Below are 19974 nucleotides of genomic sequence, written 5' to 3'. Positions count from 1 at the left end.
CTTTCTTATTGCACGGTATGTCAAAAAATACTGGCATTTCGTCAGCATTACCAATCTCAAGAAAAGTGTACGAATGACGCATTCGCAGCTGGATGACGTAACGCTAGAAGTTAATCAGCTTCTCCTCGAAATCTTCTGGCGTTCTCTTTGACAGTGTAGAACTTCGTCGGAAATCATGACCTTTTCTCCGCATAAACCGATGAACCAAGCAATACCCGCACGAAATTCTCGTTGTGGCACGTTTAAGACTTTTGCGATTTCCGAGGCCTTCCAATGGATAATATCTCGTGAGACAGGCATCCCATCTTTCCTCTTATCTCGTACATAGGAAAGAGCCTTAGCTTCAAATTGCGGATGCTTGCCACATTTCGGTCCCCTGAACGATTTTCTCTTTGAAACTGCCTTTCTCCATTTTTCATCTGAAGCAGCCCAACGTTGCACATTAGGGTCCTCTATTCCATACTTTCTTCCGGTCTCCTTGTCACTTGTGATGTTGGCATAACGCACAACAGTAAGTGTGAAGCTTGCATCGTAAGTACGTCGAAATCCATGGTCTTATGATACTTTTCGCTGTAAATGGTTGTCCACACCGTCATAAATCAGACTTTCTTACCAGTATCCAACTGAAACTGAATTATAAACAAACAAAACAACAACTGGTACCTACACAATGTTAACGCCAATAAAACACCGGTAAAAGTTTGCAATGTTGTGTAATAAAATGTCTTGTCGCATTTTCGGCTACAGACGCTGGTTGTATTGTTGCAAGTGAGCTTAATTTTTGTACAGCTATTGTTTGTAAAAAAGACAAGGTAGCGGATATAAGCAGCACCCTAACTTTTCGAGGGTGAAATTTGGATAAGAAGTGCTGCTTAACGCGGTAATAAGTTTATTTAGTTCCTTAAACTGCTGCACTTCTCAAGATGGGAAACAATATGCCATCACAGGATAACCAGGGCAGCCAAGACGCTTCTTGTTCGTGCTTTTTTCTTTGTCCTTTTCTACATTCCTGTGTAGAAATGAACAAAAATTTCCATGAAATACCGTTCTAACCACATACGGGACGAATTTCGCTATGGACGTGCTACGCGAATAGTCCCTCAGTTCAAAAAATCGCGATGTTCTAGTCGGGTACACATTCGTAGCACGCCTGCCATCTTGATCTGACTGCAAATCCTTAACAATCGGCTGCAGAATACTGTGCATCGGCTACCTTCCACGTGGCATTTGCTGCCACCTTCTAGAAGCGTATGGGAGCGAAATTTAAAACGACACTCCGTATTCTAGTGTTTGCGACTCATTTATTGACTGGTACTGAGTGCCCATTTTATTGTCTTGTTAACAAAGAAAAATATCCTCCTCGACGAAGCGACCCCTGAAATGTGTCTAGTCTATGGTTCATCTGACTTGAGAATAATTCTGTAACGGTAACAGGCTTAATTTTCTGAAAGTTCAAGCCTGCTGATCATGAGCCTATTAAAGGCTCTAGTCGCCGAACGTCAGCTTATAGTGCAAACTCCACACAGCTAGCACAGTAGCAACGCGAAACTAGGGCAGAGAACGGCTTACCGTAGCGCTGATATAATCAAAATGAAAAGCAAACTAGGGATTTGTAGAAGAAAGAGAGTCAACGTCACGGACGAACATCAAACTTGAAAGCACAATTCACCAAATTCACCACATTTCGTAAATACAGTATTTGATTCGTCCTGAACAGAATAACTTGAGGCAACATCAGACACCTGCCAACACAGTCCGCGGCTACGTCAGCTTTGGCTGTATAGATTATAAATGAAGCTCAGAAACATACAATTAAAGGTGTCAGATAAAAAAATAACTCACAAAATTTAAGTCACATATTGGCAAAGACGAAGTCAGATAAATAGCGTTTACTCTTACCGCTATAAATTAAATAGTACGTCAGAATGGTTATAATTTACGAAAAAATACAGGTTTACTCAGAAGCACCTCTGGGTTTTTTAGAAGCTTTAACTCAGAGTAAAGGGGCAAAATTTAGGCACCGTTTGTGATGCAGAGAACGTCAATGTGTGCCTGCAGTTCGTTGAAGTCGCTGGCATGAGTTTCCTGGGAAGGCCCACTGTGGACATCCGTTCACTGGGTTGCCTGTCTGCAGGCACGAACTAATTTGATGTGACAATGCGGACTGGGTGATGCGTGTACATGTCAAGACATGCCTCATCACTAGCGAAACTACGGCATTGTGTGTACTACGAATCGAAACTTCAAGAGATGCTCCATTCACTGTCATTTTACCGTATGTCTTGCGGTTTTCGCACAGTCGTTTCTGGAACTCCGGAGGTATTTTATCAATAACGTCTGATGCGACCGGTGCTAGGTGGCATGGATTTTGGGTTCTGACATGGAAAGGGATACATAGGCAGAAGACAATAATTGTCGAGTACAAACATTTTATTTCATCAAAACTTAGGGTGGTTTACTGTTCAAATAATAAATTCTTCAACAGATAAATTATTGGTTAGAAAGTAATACCGTAACAAGAATAAATTCTGTACCAAGTTCGGCATGCGGATCCAGGCCCCCTGCTCACCTCTTCATCCACACTACAGCCCGGATCTCACATCTTCCGACTTCAATCAGTTTGGCGCAATGAAGGATGCACTCCGAGGGAAGAACTACGTGAATGATGTTACTGAAGCAGCAAGACGTTGGCTCCTCTACAATCTCAGAGGCCTCCTGATCAGCTCCTGGATATCATGTAAATGACTTTGTTTCATAGAGCACTATACCCGCCAATACTTTTAGAAACCGACGGTAATTAGGTTCGCGTGTCCACCATGGTCAAAAAGGAACAAAAAAAAAGATTCAATTGACTACAAATAAAGTACAGTTGTGCAGAAAATGAACCCACCTCCTTCCCCCAAAAAAAAAAAAAAAAAAAAAAAAAAGGAGCGCCTATTCCCATATTCCTGAATGATTTAAAACATTCAGAGCTACTGCTATATGAATAACTAGGGCTGGCTATAACAAAAAGCTAAATTTACTTTTCCTGAAGAATTCATTGTCTGCTCATAGACTATGTGATCAAAAGTATCCGGACATCCCCAAAAACATACGTTTTTCATATTAGGTGCGTTGTGCTGCCACCTACTGCCAGGTATTCCATATCAGCGACCTCAGTAGTCACTAGACATCGTGAGAGAGCAGAATGGGGCGATCCGAGGAACTCACAGACTTCGAACGTGTTCAGGTGATTGGATGTCACTTGTGTCAAACGTCAAACGTCCTTACGCGAGATTTCCACAGTCCTCAACATCTCTAGGTCCACTGTTTCCGATGTGATAGTGAAGTGGAAACGCGAAGGGACACTTACAGCACAAAAGCGTGCAGGCCGACTTCGTCTGTTGACTGACAGATACCGCTGACGGTTGAAGAGCGTCGTAATGTGTAATAGGCAGACATCTATCCAGACCATCACACATGAATTACAAACTGCATCAGGATCCACTGTAAGTACTATGACAGTTAGGCGGGAGGTGAGAAAACTTGGATTTCATGGTCGAGCGGCTGCTCGCTCATAAGCCACACATCACGCCGGCAAATGCCAAACGACGTCCCGCTTGGTGTAAGGAGTGTAAACATTGGACGACTGAACAGTGGAAAAACGTTGTGTGGAGGGGTGAATCACGGTACACAATGTGGTGATCCGATAGCAGGGTGTGGGTATGGCGAATGCCCGGTGAACGTCATCTGCCTGCGTGTGTAGGGCCGACAGAAGAATTCGGAGGCGGTGATGTTATGGTGTGGTCGTGTTTTTCATGTAGCGGGCTTCCATTCCTTGTTGCTTTGCGTGTCAGGCCTACATTGATGTTTTAAGCGCCTTCTTGGTTCCCACCGTTGAAGAGTAATTCGGGGATGGCGATTGCATCTTTCAACACGATCGAGTATCTGTTCATAATGCACGGCCTGTGGCGGAGTGGTTACACGACAGTAACATCCCTGTAATGGACTGGCCTGCACAGAGTCCTGACCTGAATCCTGTAGAAGACCTTTGGGATGTTTTGGAACTCCGACTTCGTGGCAGGCCTCTCCGACCGACATCAATACCTCTCCTCAGTGCAGCACCCCGTGAAGAATGGGCTGCCATCCCCCAAAGGAACTTACCAGCACCTGATTGAACGTATGCCTGCGAGAGTGGAAGCTGTCATCAAGGCTAAGGGTGCGCCAACACCATATTGAATTCCAGCATTACCGATTGAGGGCGCCACGACCTTGTAAGTCATTTTCAGCCAGGTGTCCGGATACTTTTGATCACATAGTGTAGCTCTGAACATTCTCCATAAGTTGCTGACTGTGTTTGAGAGGTCAGGGATCAGGATGTCTGTCCTTTGGTATGCCTCGGGACCTCCAACACTTCCTATGTATTCTGTCCAGGACACGACGCGTTGCAGCCTCTATCAGTGCGAAATGGAATGACACACGCTAGTAGGAAGTCACGTCTAATTAAATTGCTCATGAGTATACACACGATCGTTAACATGAAATTTTATCTATTTCTGCTCAGTTCAGCACTGACTTATTTGCAATTCTATCTAACAAGCGTACGATTTATTTAGTATTTCACCTACATAAACAGTGGGACTAATAAAACACAAAATTTGAAAACTGTGCCATAATTGATTGTAATCTTACAATCTCCTGGAGGCAACCTAAGTGCATTTTCGCTTTTGTATATGCTTCTATTGATCCGCTAATACTTTTTAAGTATTATAAAACGTATATTTTAGTGCTGGTAAATAGCTGTATAGGAGATCTAATTTAATGCCCTCTACAGCTGTAAACAATTTAATGCTCTATATAGCTGTAAACATTCACACAGAACATAGCTCATAATGCACATTCTTGACATTTTGTTGGTTGGAACAGCGACCAGTACACTTTGGAAATAATATACAGGGTGTAACGGGTACAAGTGTAGATATTTTTATATGTTATATCTTAACATGTACACACGTGAGTGTGTTGATTATTTTTTCTCTTCGTCGAACAGTCTTACCACAAAAACGTCGCTAACTTTATGACATAAAGTTTTCTGCATTCTCATAGCTGCACCACTAAGTGGACTACACCTGACAGTACAGACTAATGGTCTTGCATACACGTGTCCACATGTCAACATCCGACCTGCTGCCCGGGGGGAAAATAAGCATTAATGGCTTGTCTTTTCCACATATACTTGGCGCCACTAATCAACATAAAAACACACGCCCTTAATAGCTATAATTATCAGTAAATACTGATATAATGTAGCTATAATTATCAGTAAATACTGATGTAATGTTGCTTGGTACACCGTCCTCAGTCAACAGTGTGTTAAATCTTTAACACATTACACCCTGCATGTTTTAGTCTATTGTCGCAATTTCTTATTTTGCTTAAAAAGTAAAACCCTGCGACTATATATTTAAACATACATTATTTCGTAACTCATAGAACTTGTAGTCATGTATGCTAAGCTGTGTACTGTTTACAGGTGGCTGAGTGGTCAGACGAGACGGGACTCACCCCAGTTGCCGCCAAGTACGTAAGGCTTCGCACGAGTACCGACATCCAGAAGAACAGAACATACGTCGTGACGACCATAGTTGTAAGTACACCAAAACAGGCAGCGCCTTCATTGGAAACTTACTTACCTGGTCATGTACAGCATTATTCCAATCACCAAATTAGGAGCTCTGTAGATGGTGCAGCACTAGTTGGTTGGTTGGTTTGTGGGAATGAAGGGACCAGACTGCTAGGGCCATCGGTCCCGCAGCACTTGTATCAGGCAGTCGTGTGAAATCATCATCGCTGATGTAGAAAATGGTGGTGAAGTGATGTGTGTGTGTTTGTCGCTTATATGGAGTCAGCGCAATAAGATGCGCCGACTTGCTGGGGTGACAGAATGGCAGAAAGGCGCTACTGGGCTTCGAAGTGCCTATGAGCACAACGTGAATGAAGCTGCTTCATTTGTCGGTGTATCAAGACGGATTTTACAACGTGTCTACAGGGAATGGTGTACCACTTCCAGCTGTGTGACAACACTGCGTAAGAACAGCTGTCGTAAAACGGCCGCATGCGAGTGTCACAGCTTGTCAGTGACAATCGGTAGTAAACTCAACAGCAATTGCTGCTGTCTGTGTACGTAGATTTGCCACAGTGACTTTCCCAGCGAACATTACGAAGGGAAGTGCTTGCGACGGATATTTGGAATCTGGAACCTCGTAAAAGACCACTTGAGCTGGGTCTACTAACTGAAGTTACCAGGAACATTAATAAGGATGCTTATTTCAACATTCTCGGTGATCAAGAGTTACACTTACTTCTACATCTTCATAACGAGTTTGCTGTGGACACTCCTGAAGATGACAAAAAGTGTGTTCGTTGGGCTGCACTTGCATGCTCCAGATCTGACAAACCATCGTACCTCGCCTGTCCCGCAAAATCGCCCGATCTCTGTCGTGTAGAAAATGCTTGGGACTATTTGGGACAGTGAACGAAACGTAACAAATCAACATCGCCGCAGTTTAGTAGCTCTACAGTATTTGTTCATCAATGAGTGGCTTTACCTGGATATAGTACACGTGAAAGAAAATGTGTCTTGCTCCCCAAATCGAGACCATTATCAACGCTAGATCCTGTATAACACGGTATCAACCTGATGTCCCAAGTCCGGTGTGCTTACGACATTAAGGAAACATTTTGTTCAGCCTGACAATGAATTAAATTTCAGGTAAAAAATCTTTTTCCAATGCTGCCTCCTTTTAGGTCAGTCCATTCTGTCCAACGTTCTTGCAGAAAGCAATCCCGAATGGTCCGTCAAATATCCGTCCATGGCTGCTGTAGTGTCTGCATCAGTCTTGAAAAGTTCTTGCCCGCATCTCGTGGTCGTGCGGTAGCGTTCTCGCTTCCCACGCCCGGGTTCCCGGGTTCGTTTCCCGGCGGGGTCAGGGATTTTCTCTGCCTCGTGATGGCTGGGTGTTGTGTGCTGTCCTTAGGTTAGTTAGGTTTAAGTATTTCTAAGTTCTAGGGGACTTATGACCACAGCAGTTGAGTCCCATAGTGCTCAGAGCCATTTGAACCATTTTGAAAAGTTCTTCAGGCAGGAATCTCTCTACATGTGAGAATACTCGGAAGTCATAGAGCACTAAATCTGGTGAACAGAATAGATGTTCCAACAATCAATGCCGCAAAATACTCAGCTTTTCACTAAAAAACGACCTTTCAATTCTGTCCATTAAAGAAGACATTCCTTTTTTTTTAGTCCACGCCTCTGCTCGCTTTATTTTTTGAATCGTTGGGCCAGAAGATTTATGTACTGGCCACTTATTTTGCTCTTTATGTAGAAATCATTAAGAAGAACCTCACTTTCTTCTCAGGAAACTTTGCAACGATAAATTACATATCGCCTTTTTGTGCAGGTTCGTCGATTTGCACCCAGTGTTCTGTTTGATATTCCTTTCCTTGCGTGAGTTGGTAGATTTGCGTCTCAGGCAAAGTAACCAATCGTCGCATAAAATTATTTGATTTTAATTCGGCTACACATAGCATGTAAGAGCCGAAATAACAAATTTTTCTGCTTTGAAGTTCCTTGTTGGCATCCCCTTTTTGGAATAGTGATTTCTGTAATTACTCTTCGAGCCCTATTAAAGTTTTAAGTACCTCCGCTACGTTATTTGAGTTTAACAGATGGACGAAAATGACGTCGCAAGCAACTGACAAGACCGTCTCTTTTTAGTGGTTCAGGAGAACTCTATGTATTAAGCATGAACGTAGAAACTTCTTAAAATTTTTCAGTATCCAACAGACATAGTACGTTGGAACCCCGTATCTTGTGTTCCCATTAATGGGTGAAAAAAAAAAAACAGTTGACTGCAACGAACTATTCTTTCACTATCTCTGCCCTCACGACAGGTGACAAACATGTTAATCTCTCGTATCTGAGAATATCTAAGGAGAGAGAAGAAATAAATGTAAGAAACGTAGGTATAAGCATCGGCATTCGATTCGCAAGGGTGGCTTGGGGACGGGGGGGGGGGGGGGGGGGCGGTGAGAGCAACAGGGAGCACTTGCCCCTCTTGGAATGTTTCTCACAGACTCGTTATTCATTACAGAGTTCTCGTCCTTTTCTTGAAATTATTGTTATGCCGTCTAACACATGGTTTAGCATTGCAGAGCATAATAGGAAACACTGCGATTTTAGGAAGCGCTACATAACTTGAGTGTGTTCGGTTGTCAGGTTGTTCACTGTACATTATACCGTTTCCTTGGCACGGCGGAGGTTTCTAAGTTATGTTTCAGTCAAGGCCAATGCGGACTTCTGGAAAACATTGCCGAAACAGTACAACAACGTATTAAACTGAGGATACGAGGGTTATTGTGGAACATTTCTCACATTTATCTCGTCGAATTCTGGCACACGGTTACATTTGAGCTAAACAATAAAAAAATATAGCTTTCAAAACACGTTTTCTGAACTTTTGTTACGACGCTCGGCATTTAAGATAGAGGTCATGAAAGTAACGAAATAAATCCACTGGTATGACCAGTTGTGAAGTTTTGTCAGCAAAAAAAGAAAATGATATCGAAGGCGAATCGACGTTTTTTATAACATGATAATGAAATATGTTTACGTTTTAGGTATGAAAGTAATCTTATCTTCAAAATCGTGTTGAGTGAATAACTGTGAAACGTTTGAGATAAAACAAGATTTGATTGCTTCCTGTCATATTAAGTTCTTAGGATACAGCTCCTTCATAAACTCACCAATCTGTTATATTAAAAACGGTAACTTTAGAATCATACCTTCGTTTGGACAAATTTATACTAACACCTATCGGCATAGTGTTCCTCCTAAGAGACGACAGGCCATTCTCTGATGTTTCGGCAGATGTTTGGAATTTCGTTTTTGTTATCTGTAGCTGTCGTCAGCCCAAACAAATACTGTTCATCACGACTTTCACATGAAGCCTAGTGTCGACAGAGAGCGTCGATTTGTTTCCCGTGACAGACAAAATGATTTTTTGCGATATCTGTTTTATCATTATATATTGACAGGGACGGTAAAACTTGAAGACTAACCAGTACTCCAACAACGACTGAGTAGCGCTGATGCATGACGGTAGCAGCCGGCCGCGGTGGTCTCGCGGTTCTAGGCGCGCAGTCCGGAACCGTGCGACTGCTACGGTCGCAGGTTCGAATCCTGCCTCGGGCATGGATGTTTGTGATGTCCTTAGGTTAGTTAGGTTTAAGTAGTTCTAAGTTCTAGGGGACTTATGACCACAGCAGTTGGGTCCCATAGTGCTCAGAGCCATTTGAACCATGACGGTAGCAGTCAGTGCGGGCCAGGGTGAGGTGCTGTCGCTGCTCGAGTAGTGGTTATTCTTCAAGTTTTACCGTCCCTATCAATACCTATCGATAATACAAATGTCGCATGAAAGACGTGATGAGGAGTATTCGTTTGGGCGACTCCACTACAGATGGAAAAACAACAAAATTGCAAATATCTGCCGAAACACCAGAGGATCTGAGCCTGACGAGTCTTAGGATGGACGTCCAGTATACTCCAGAAGACAGAGGGACAGGTTATTAAACACCGTGTGGCCCAGTGTCACCGGAAAATATATGGACACGAGTCGGTCGTCGGGTGCTAAAGTCTATGCGATGCGTCTGCCTTCATAGGCTCCTGGTAGAAATGGATTCCTCACGCCCCACATTCATATAGTCGGCAATCTGACTCACAGTAGACCATCGATCGTTCCGTATGGCTCTGCGGAAGCGATATGACTTCTGTTCGCCAGACACGTTGGTCGTCTTACTCAACCGTTTATGTACGTGGAAACATTGTACCAGCGATACCGGAGAACCTCTCTATACACTGTTGACCTCAGAAACCAAGATTCTTACGTAATCTCTTACATGCTATGACTCATGCGTCTTGCATCTCACGTTCAAAATTGGTTAACTAGGTACGTACAGCCATGTTCAGTACACGCCCGCCTGTAACAGACTAGTTGGATACTACGTCACGCCACACGACGCATCTAGCCGCCATAAAATTCACATCTTCGTATAGGACAACGCTTTCCTTGAGTTTTGGTCACACAGTTTACCTTTGTCGGTAAGTACACTATTAAGACAAAAAAAAGCGCACCGCGAAGGAATTATCCTAATGGGACGGATATCGGTAGAAGTGATGTACAGAAAAACAAATCATAACATTTCAGAAAAAGATGGATGATTTAATGAAGAGGAGAGATTCACATACTGAGTAAGTCAATAACGCGTTGGTTCCCCCACTGGTCCTTATAGAAGCAGTTATTCGGCTTGGCATTGACTGACAGAATTTTTTGTCCCCATGAGGGACGTCGTGCCAAATTCTGTCCAACTGCCAAGTTAAATAGTCGAAATCCCGAGCTGTTTGGAAGGCCCTGCCCATAATCCTCCAAACGTTCTCAATTCGGGAGAAATCTGGCGACCTTCCTAGCCAATGTAGGTTTAGGCAAGCATGATGATGATGATGGTGTTTGGTTTGTGGGGCACTCAACAGCGCGGTCATCAGCTACTTACTAAGTCTCAATTTCTACACAGTCCAATTTTTTCCACAGTCCAATCGAGCCACTATCACGAATGATGACAATGATGAAATGATGAGGACAACACAAACACGCTAAACCGGCCGGGAATCGAACCCGGGACCGCGCGATCCAGAGGCAGCAACGCTAGTCACTAGACCACGAGCTGCGGACAGCCAAGCACGAAAACAAGCAGTAGAAACTCTCACTGTGTGCGAGCGGGCATTATCTTGCTGAAATGAAAGCTCAGGATGGCTTGCCATGAAGGGTAACAAAACGGGCGTAGAATATCGTCGACATACGGCTTTACTGTAAGGCTACCACAGATGAAAGCCACATGGGTCCTTCTATGAAATGAAATGGCATCCAACACCATCACTCCTGGTTGTCGTGTGGCGGTTGACCTCAGGTTGGTTTTCCGTCGCTGTGCGGGGCGTCTCCAGACACGTCTTCAGTGGTTATCCTCGCTCAGTCCGAAGCGGAACTCACTACTGAAGGCAATTCTGCTCCAAAAAATAACGTTCCAGGCCGCAGACGTATCTGGAGACGCCACGGAAAGCAGTGGGATACCAACTCCAGTGCCGCCCTCCAAACAGCCCGACAGCCAGGAGTGATGGCCAACGATGCCATTTCATTTCAGCACAGGACCCCTTGGTTGCCATTCTCGGCACTCTTACAGCACTGCGGCACGTCGACGATATTCTACTCCACATTTGTTGCCCTCCATCGCAAGCCCTTCTGGGCCTACATTTCAGCAAGATGACGCCCGCCAGCCAGGCAGGAGTTTCTACTGGTTTTCTTCGTACTTACCAAACCCTGCCTTGGTCAGCAGCGTTGCCAGATCTCGTCCCAATTGAGAGCATTTGGAGCATCATGAGCAGGGTTCTCCAACAGCTCGGAATTTTGACGATCTAACGCGCCAATTGAATAGAATTTGGCACGGTATCCCTCAGCAGGACATCCGAAAGCGCTGTAACCAATGCCAAGCGTTATAACTGATGAGTGAGGTGCACAGATTCACCAACGCGTTGTTGACTTTCTGAATTTGTGAACTTCTTTCTCATGAGTAAATAATCCATTTTTTTCTGGAACTATAATCATTTGTTTGTCTGTACATCTACATCATATCTGTCGATTTCCATCCCATTAGGATGATTTTTTCATGGCACGTAGCTCCTTTGTTTGTCTTAGAGTGTATTTGAAAGTGATCCTAACGGGTAAAATAATATAATTTTTGTTATTATAACGATAATGGATACTTAGGGATACCTAGAACAGCGCGGCGATGGAAGAAAGGTCGTAACGTCGACAGAGTCGTTATTACAAACTTGTTTAATTGGGCTAGGCTGCAGAAACAACGTATCGTGGCAGAAATTATAAGTATGTAGCGAAACCACTTAAATATCGGAAGATTAGACGGTTCTGTGAAGCATGTTTCCCTCAAATACAGAATGTCCATAAAATAATTATTTCGTGTTTGCAGTGCCTTACGAATGTCTTTCTGTTACAGATTGCTCAATGGTCAGTTTGTTGACGATTCCTGAACATATTGCCATTGTCACATGGCCTCTACAGGGTGTTCCGTACGATGAGCTGCGATGACGATTTCAACGGAAATTTAGGAACGAATAAAAGCGTATAGAAAATGTTGAATAACTTTCAACGAACATGCACTGCTGCTGACGAGTCTCGTCCATATCGGCCTCCCACAAGCGTAGCTAACACTGACGCCACATGGGAGTCAGTTTGGAGTCCTTAATCTGTACGGTGTCTTTCACGTCAATTGCAAATTCCGAAATCAACATTGTTCAAAGTCCTCCAATTCGCCTTGAAGAAGCGTATATATCATTGCAAGTATTACACTAACTCCATGACGAGGACTTGGCAGAACGTATGGCGATGTGCATAGATTTGTTGGAGTGTATTGAGACTGATGATTTAAAGTCACACATTTTGTTTAGTGAGAAGGCAACCTTCCATGTGAGTAGACAAGTCAACCGGAATAACTGTCGCATATGGGCCCACACACCTCCAACTGCATTTATTGAGCGTATCATGGGCAGTTCAAGGATCAGTGTGTGGTAGGGAACCATGCGGACAAGCATCTATGGACCATTCTTTTTCAGAGAGAAAGCCATTAATTGTGCCCATTACTTGGATATGCTGACGGAATTTCTGCAGCTACAATTGAAATAAGACACTGTTGTTTACGAACATGATGGTGCCCCATGCCAGTAGGCGATAATGGTCAGGATCGATCTGAATTAAGTGTTTACCAACCGGTGGATAGGACGAGGGGCCATAGACCATTTAACATTGGTTCAAATGATTAGGCTCAGAAAAAGGGCACAATCTCTCAACTTTTAATTGTGCATGATATCGGAGGTGAGTCTCAAACAGTATGAACAGAATGAGCTACGCAACCGTTCAATATCTTTGAGTAGATCGTCTTCGATTACATTTATTTATAGATGCAAAGCAAACGTAATACCTGTTCATTAACGAAGATATCTCCTAAGAAAGCTAAAAACTGAAGGCCTTTCGTAATTTAAAGTAGGTGATGTTGAGTTTATTCTGCAATATGGTTGCCTGTGTATTGATTGCAGCACGAAACACATAACTAACTCTACACTCAGAATGATACTGCATTGGTTTTCATTTAATATCTTATATCGTCACTTTCTGTCTCACTGCTGCACTTTGTTTCTCTATATTGGTTTTTTTAATGCACAACACAACAAAATAAAATGGACTGTTGTTGGCAGGAGGAGCCGTATATAATGCTTCGTAAACCAGAGCCAGGAGAAATCTTGCTGGGCAACGACCGTTTCGAGGGCTACTGCAAGGACCTCGCCGACCTCATCGCCAACAAGATTGGCATTAACTGTAAGTAAACGACATACTTTGATAACCACTCACACTTCTCTGGAGACAAAGATTAGGACAGCAAGGAAACGCCTTCCTAGCCGCAGGAAGGACTATGAATTTTTTTATTGCACTGACCGAAATGGAAACTCTTACATCATTAACATCTTGATCGAGTCCCACAACACCGATTCGCCAGTATTCCCACGACTGTGGTCCATGATGATCAAAAGTTCATGTGTATGAGAGCTTATTTTCAGTCTTGCCAGTACAGAAAAAGAGAATCCCACAGCGGAAGACAGGTGTCAGTACTTGATGGCTATTCGGTGTGTTTAATATTACAAGAACTTTTTATGTGGAGATTGCAACAAAGTATTCCCAGAGGATGTGCACTTGCAGTTTATCGCCATTATTCCGACTCTTGGACTAGTCGAATCAATGGCATGAGGGACACGAGAGAATCACACGAACGGATATCATTGGCAGTTGACTGCAGTGCAACGACTCCACAACGAGTGGTAAGGAGATGGACTCTGAACAACAGTGTGCCAAGAAAAGTATGCACTGGTCGTTCCAGAAGGCCTACACCACTGCAAGATCGTAGGACTGTTCGGCTGGTTCTGCAGAACAGACAGATGGCTACAGATGAAATCCAGGCGGACATTATAGGCACTTGTTATCTGGAATCTCTAAATAGGTCGTACATATTAAATAACTCTGATGATAAACATTGCTTTTAAATTATGCAGGGTCTTCCAGAAACCGACAGCAAAATTTGAGGGACAGATTCCTCATCTGACAAAAAATTAAGTCTGGTAGCCATCGGCTCTAAAATGCATACCTTGAGAGTTATGAGCGTTTGTTTCTGTTCATACTGAGAAATAAGTCTCTTTTTAATGACTCTTTACTTTTCATATTTTGGGAGGAGGTAGCATGGACCAAAAGAAGCAAAATGTCCAGTAGACATGGGCTCTATAATGTATGTCTTAAAAGCTATGAGCACCTGTTCAGTAGAAGAGTTGAGTTTCATAGTAGCTATGAAGGTAAGCATATTAGAGCCCATTTCTACCTGACCTTTCTCCCTTGCTTTTGGTCTATACTACCTACACTAAAAATATGAAAAGCAAAGAGCTTTCAATAAAAGAGATTTGTTTCAGAGTATCGAATATGAAGTGCTCTTAGCTATTCAGGCCATAGTTACGAGACTTTTTTCTTCTTGTTAGATGAAGAGTCCATTCCCGAAGTTTTGGCTTCAAATGGCTCTGAGCACTATGGGACTTAACTGCTGAGATCATCAGTCCCCTAGAACTTAGAACTACTTAAACCTAACTAACCTAAGGACATCACACACATCCATGCCCGAGGTAAGATTCGAACCTGCGACCGTAGCGGTCGCGCGGTTCCAGACTGTAGCGCCTAGAACCGCTCAGCCACTCCGGCCGGCCCCGAAGTTTTGCCACAGTTTTGGAACACGAAGTATGTACATAAAGCATATTACCGTCAACTATTATTAATACGTAATGTAGTAATAAAACAGAATGTTGAAAATGTAATTAAATAAAAGATCATAAAATAAAAGAAATTCAATTAAAGTTCTGAAAGAATAAATTTCAGCTTATGTTACTGCATCTGTTACTAGTTACCTTGGAAAAGCTCAAAGTCCCTCGCCTAACAACACTACATCTACATCTAGACGTATTGTTTCTAAACTATTCTACATTGCATCCAACTGGATTTTGTATCCCTCAGTAATTGGTGAGTTTATGCATACCCATGAGCACGGCCCTTGCATTTTTTATTTTTTTATTTTCTAATATTTTCTACTTTTTACTTTATAGGTTATATTACTTAGTCATGCCCATTATTCCCTCTTATGGAGATAACTCTTGCTGTTAGTCTTCCACTTTGCTCTTCAGAGCTGTCAACGTTATTTTGATATTCAGTGCCCACTTGATCTTAAAACCCTCCTACTTCTTTTTTTAACAAAACTAAGTACCTAACTGACATAGTTTGAGTGAAAATGCCCTGAAAATATGCCCCTTTTATGCAAAATTATTACTCAATAGTGAATATTAATGCGACCTGACTTGAGTGTCATTTATATGTTGAGAAGTAGGGACAACTTTCAAGGTGGGACGAAAAATATAAGGCGGCTTGAAATACACTCGGTGATTCAGTTAACCCTACTTACTGGTTGTATGTAACCCGCAATGTCTTCATAAACCATGTGCGAGAGTTTCATATACTCTCTCTCTCTCTACGTGCAAAGTGTTTGTCCTACAGAATAAATTAACAAAACGTGTTTGTAATAAATGTAACGTAGCTAAATTTTGTATTGGGACTTGTTGTCGCTGGAGGCCACACTTCTCCAGTTGTTCAAGAAAAACTCATTTGATGGTCGCTTTCGTACGTTTTTCTTGCATAATTCGAGAACTACTGCCTCCAGCGAAAAATAAAATAAATTTTCCGCAAAACCGTTCTGTTCGTTTTTCTCTGGGACTAATAGTTTGAACTTAGCGAGCGAGAGTATGAAAATTTGCACATAGTATTTGAAGGAGTTGCAGGTTACATAAAACCCATAGGTAAGGGCAACTGAAACACCCTGCATTTTAAATGAATGCAACATTACACCTAATTTCCTGGCAAAATCTGTAAGTATCTTTCTGTCTCTCCCTATAGAAACAACGTGTGCTGTGAGATGTAAGACCTCACTTTGTAGATCCTAACACCTATCGAAAAAGTACCTGAAATATAGCAGTCAATTCAAACATATTCAGGATCAGCATCAAGTCTCGGAGTTCTCGGAAACACGAAGCTACCCTATACTGCCTGTACGATACACAGAAATAATTGAGAAATGTAGCTGCTGATGGTAGCGTCTTTGAATAAAGATTCTTCTGAAAACAAAATTCATTTAATAGCTTGTGTTCACATCAACGGTAGATTTATGTAAGTCTATGAGGGCGCGTGATAAGAAACTGCAATATCAAGATTGTTGTAGTTCTTCAACGGACCACGTGGAGACAATTCCACAGAGCATGAAATTCAAAACAGAAAAGAAACCCCTATACAATCAATAATTCTCATAATAGTGTTAAGTGGAAGGTAACGTGCGCCGGTCGCCTGTACACGTGGATGAATAAGTGAAATACCTAGGTCGACCTTTGAACATGAAACGAAGACTCTCTGTTTCAGGAACGGGTATTAACACTAGATGCAAAAAACGGCATAGCTATGAAACTGAAAAATCTGGGACGAAATGTTACGCCAAGCTGTGCTTGCTAGCAACGATAAATTCCAATGCCATGCAGTATGGAAATAATAATCGAAATGGAACATCATACAAATCATTCTATAATTACAGGCAACGTTCCCGCTATGCATGTAGTTCCAACGACTCTACAAAGAAGTCAGCATAGAAGCAGAAAATGCAGAATACAGAATGCCTTTTGTCCTTGTAATATACACTACAGGCCATTAAAATTGCTACACCACGAAGATGACGTGCTACAGACGCGAAATTTAACCGACAGGAAGAAGATGCTGTGATATGCGAATGATTAGTTTTTCAGAGCATTTACACAAGGTTGGCGCCGTTGGCGACACCTACAACGTGCTGACATGAGGAAAGTTTCCAACCGATTTCTCATACACAAACATCAGTTGACCGGTGTTGCCTCGTGTAAGGAGGAGAAATGCGTACCAACACGTTTTCGGCTTTGATGAAGGTGGGATTGTGGCTTCTCGCGATTGCGGTTTATCGTATCGCGACACTGCTGCTCGCGTTGGTCGAGATCCAATGACTGTTAGCAGAATATGGAATCGGTGGGTTCAGCAGGGTAATACTGAACGCCGTTCTGGATCCCAACCGCCTCGTATCACTAGCAGTCGAGATGACAGGCATCTTATCGGCATGGCTGTAACGGATCGTGCAGCCACGTCTCGATCCCTGAGTCAACAGATGGGGACGTTTGCAAGACAACAACCATCAGCACGAACAGTTCGACGACGTTTGCAGCAGCACGGACTATCAGCTCGGAGACCATGGCTGCGGTTACCCTTGACGCCGCATCACAGACAGGAGCGCCTGCTATGGTGTACTCAACGACGAACCTGGGTGCACAAATGGCAAAACGTCATTTTTTCGGATGAATCCAGGTTCTGTTTACAGCATCATGATGGATCCGTGTTTGGCGACATCGCGGTGAACGCACATTGGAAGCGTGTATTCGTCATCTCCATACAGGCGTATCACCCGGCTTGATGGTATGGAGTGCCATTGGTTACACGTCTCGGTCACCTCTAGTTCGCACTGACGGCACTTTGAACAGTGGACGTTACATTTCAGATGTGTTACGACCCGTGGCTCTACCCTTCATTCGATCCCTGCGAAACCCTACATTTCAGCAAGATAATGCACTACCGCATGTTGCAGGTCCTGTACTGGCCTTTCTGGTTACAGAAAATGTTCGACTGCTGCCCTGGCCAGCACATTCTCCAGATCTCTAATCAACTGAAAACGTCTGGTCAATGGTGGCCGAGCAACTGGCTCGTCACAATACGCCAGTCACTACTCTTGATGAACTGTGGTATCGTGTTGAAGCTGCATCGACAGCTGTACCTGTACACACCATCCAAGCTCTGTTTGACTCAATGCCCAGGCGTATCAAGGCCGTTATTACGGCCAGAGGTGGTTGTTCGGGGTACTGATTTCTCAGGATCTATGCACCCAAATTGCGTGAAAATGTAATCACATGTCAGTTCTAGTATAATATATTTGTCCAATGAATACCCGTTTATCATCTGCATTTCTTCTTGGTGTAGCAATTTTAATGGCCAGTAGTGTAGGAGGAGAGGGAAACCGTGGCCTTGTCTGATGAATCCAGATATCAGTTGGTAAGAGCGAACAGTAGGGGTCGGGTTTGGCACAGACCCCAAGAAACCATGGACCCAAGTTGTCAACAAATCACTGTGCAAGCTGGTGTTGGCCACAGTAGTTCGCAGTTGGTTCGAAGAACATTCTGAATAATTCGAGTGAACTCTTTGGTCATCCACATCATACGACATGAATCACATCGAACATTTATTGGACATAACCGATAGCTCAGTTTGTGCATAAACTCCTGCACCAGCATGGCTTTTGCAATTATGGTTGTCTATAGACACAGCATGACTCATTGTTTCTCCAGGGGCTTCCAACGACTTGTAGAGTCCATGCCACTTCGAACTGCTACACTGCGCCGGGAAAAAGGAGATCCGACACGATATTGGGAGATATCCCATAACTTTTGTCACCTTACAGTATTGTCGGCAGTGCCAGCACGGGCTTTCTTTTGCATAGTTTTTGCCACTTTCTGACTAATAAATTTTACAGTTTCTAGAAATTTCCTTTTCTCATCTAGAAAAATGCCAAGGTATCTATAAGCAGTGTTACGTTTAATACGGACTCCGTAATGCCTCTGGGAAGAACTGCTGGTGAGAAAGTCTTCGCTCCAGAAGTGTGTAATTCGTTTTACAATCAGCTGTAGTCAGTTTGTTATCTATGCACCACCGCTGTATTTGAAAGACCACATCGATTGTCTTATCCTCAAGCCTCACTCTAGAGCCCTTAGTCACAACTACTAGGACGTAATCCAGATACGCAACGAGACCTTCAACGGAATCAGCCCAGTCTAGCAAATATAAGAGAAATTCAATACTAAAATACCAGAAAAATGAACCAACTATGGATTCTTTGGTATAGTCCTCAGAAATCTTTCCCATAACCTTGTTTTGCCTCGCAAACCAGTGGACAGTACGTCCACTACAGTAATCGACAAAACTCTCGATATATGTGGAAGTGAAGACCTCGGAGGCATGTGAACAGTTCTCTGGAACCCAGGTTGACATCTCAGAAGGTGAAAATTCCGGGCTGTAGGATGGGTGAGGAAGAACAGTCCAATGAACCATTTGTGCTCCTTTCTGGTGCTCAGACTTGTGTGAGGCCTTGACATCTCTAGTTCCATACGTCGTTTGTCACTGACTCCACACCACAAATAACAGAGACTTGCAGGGTGTAAAGCCAGAGTCAACTGGGACATTTTATGGAATTCTGTGGTGTTCAGCAATGAGTATTGTTTCTTTCTGTGGCAATTAGAACACCTCCAACGCGTCCACGGAGGACTTGGTGAAAGGTCACAGGAAACAGTGACTCTCGAGACCCATACCTCCTCAACTCCTGGAATCATGGTGTAGGGAACTGTTGGATCGGACAACAGAAAATGTTGCAGGAAAGCTAAATTCTTGGCTGCAAATAGCAAGAATGGTAATGTCGTTGTCATGGAGAAGGAGAAGTTAGTTAGAATTTTTGTGACGACGAACACGCTGAAGTCGTTTCTTCAATTTCCTGAAGGTGTGTGTGGCCGGCCGCACGCAGGAGATCGGACGAGTTTGCGCGATCTTGTTGGGATGGCGACAGAAGCCTCTCCCAACGACTCAACGTTCTTTTATTCACCGCCAGGTTTCCGTAGACATTCTG

At 43.2% G+C, this 19974-nt stretch overlaps 1 protein-coding gene across 1 annotated transcript in view; it reads left to right on the top strand.

The window, feature by feature from the left end:
* LOC126259553 (glutamate receptor 1-like) overlaps positions 1–19974 on the top strand; it is a 412783-nt gene that overhangs the window by 335067 nt on the left and 57742 nt on the right. The window contains exons 10-11 of the mRNA XM_049956438.1: positions 5513–5626; positions 13358–13478. Coding sequence (XP_049812395.1) covers positions 5513–5626; positions 13358–13478 — 235 coding nt within the window. The remainder of the gene's footprint in view (positions 1–5512; positions 5627–13357; positions 13479–19974) is intronic.

This window comes from Schistocerca nitens, chromosome 5 (genome assembly GCF_023898315.1).
Source record: "Schistocerca nitens isolate TAMUIC-IGC-003100 chromosome 5, iqSchNite1.1, whole genome shotgun sequence".
NCBI classification, from domain to species: Eukaryota; Metazoa; Arthropoda; class Insecta; order Orthoptera; family Acrididae; genus Schistocerca; species Schistocerca nitens.
Note: the sequence above shows the minus strand (reverse complement) of the source record. Positions and strands in the feature narration are given on the sequence as shown.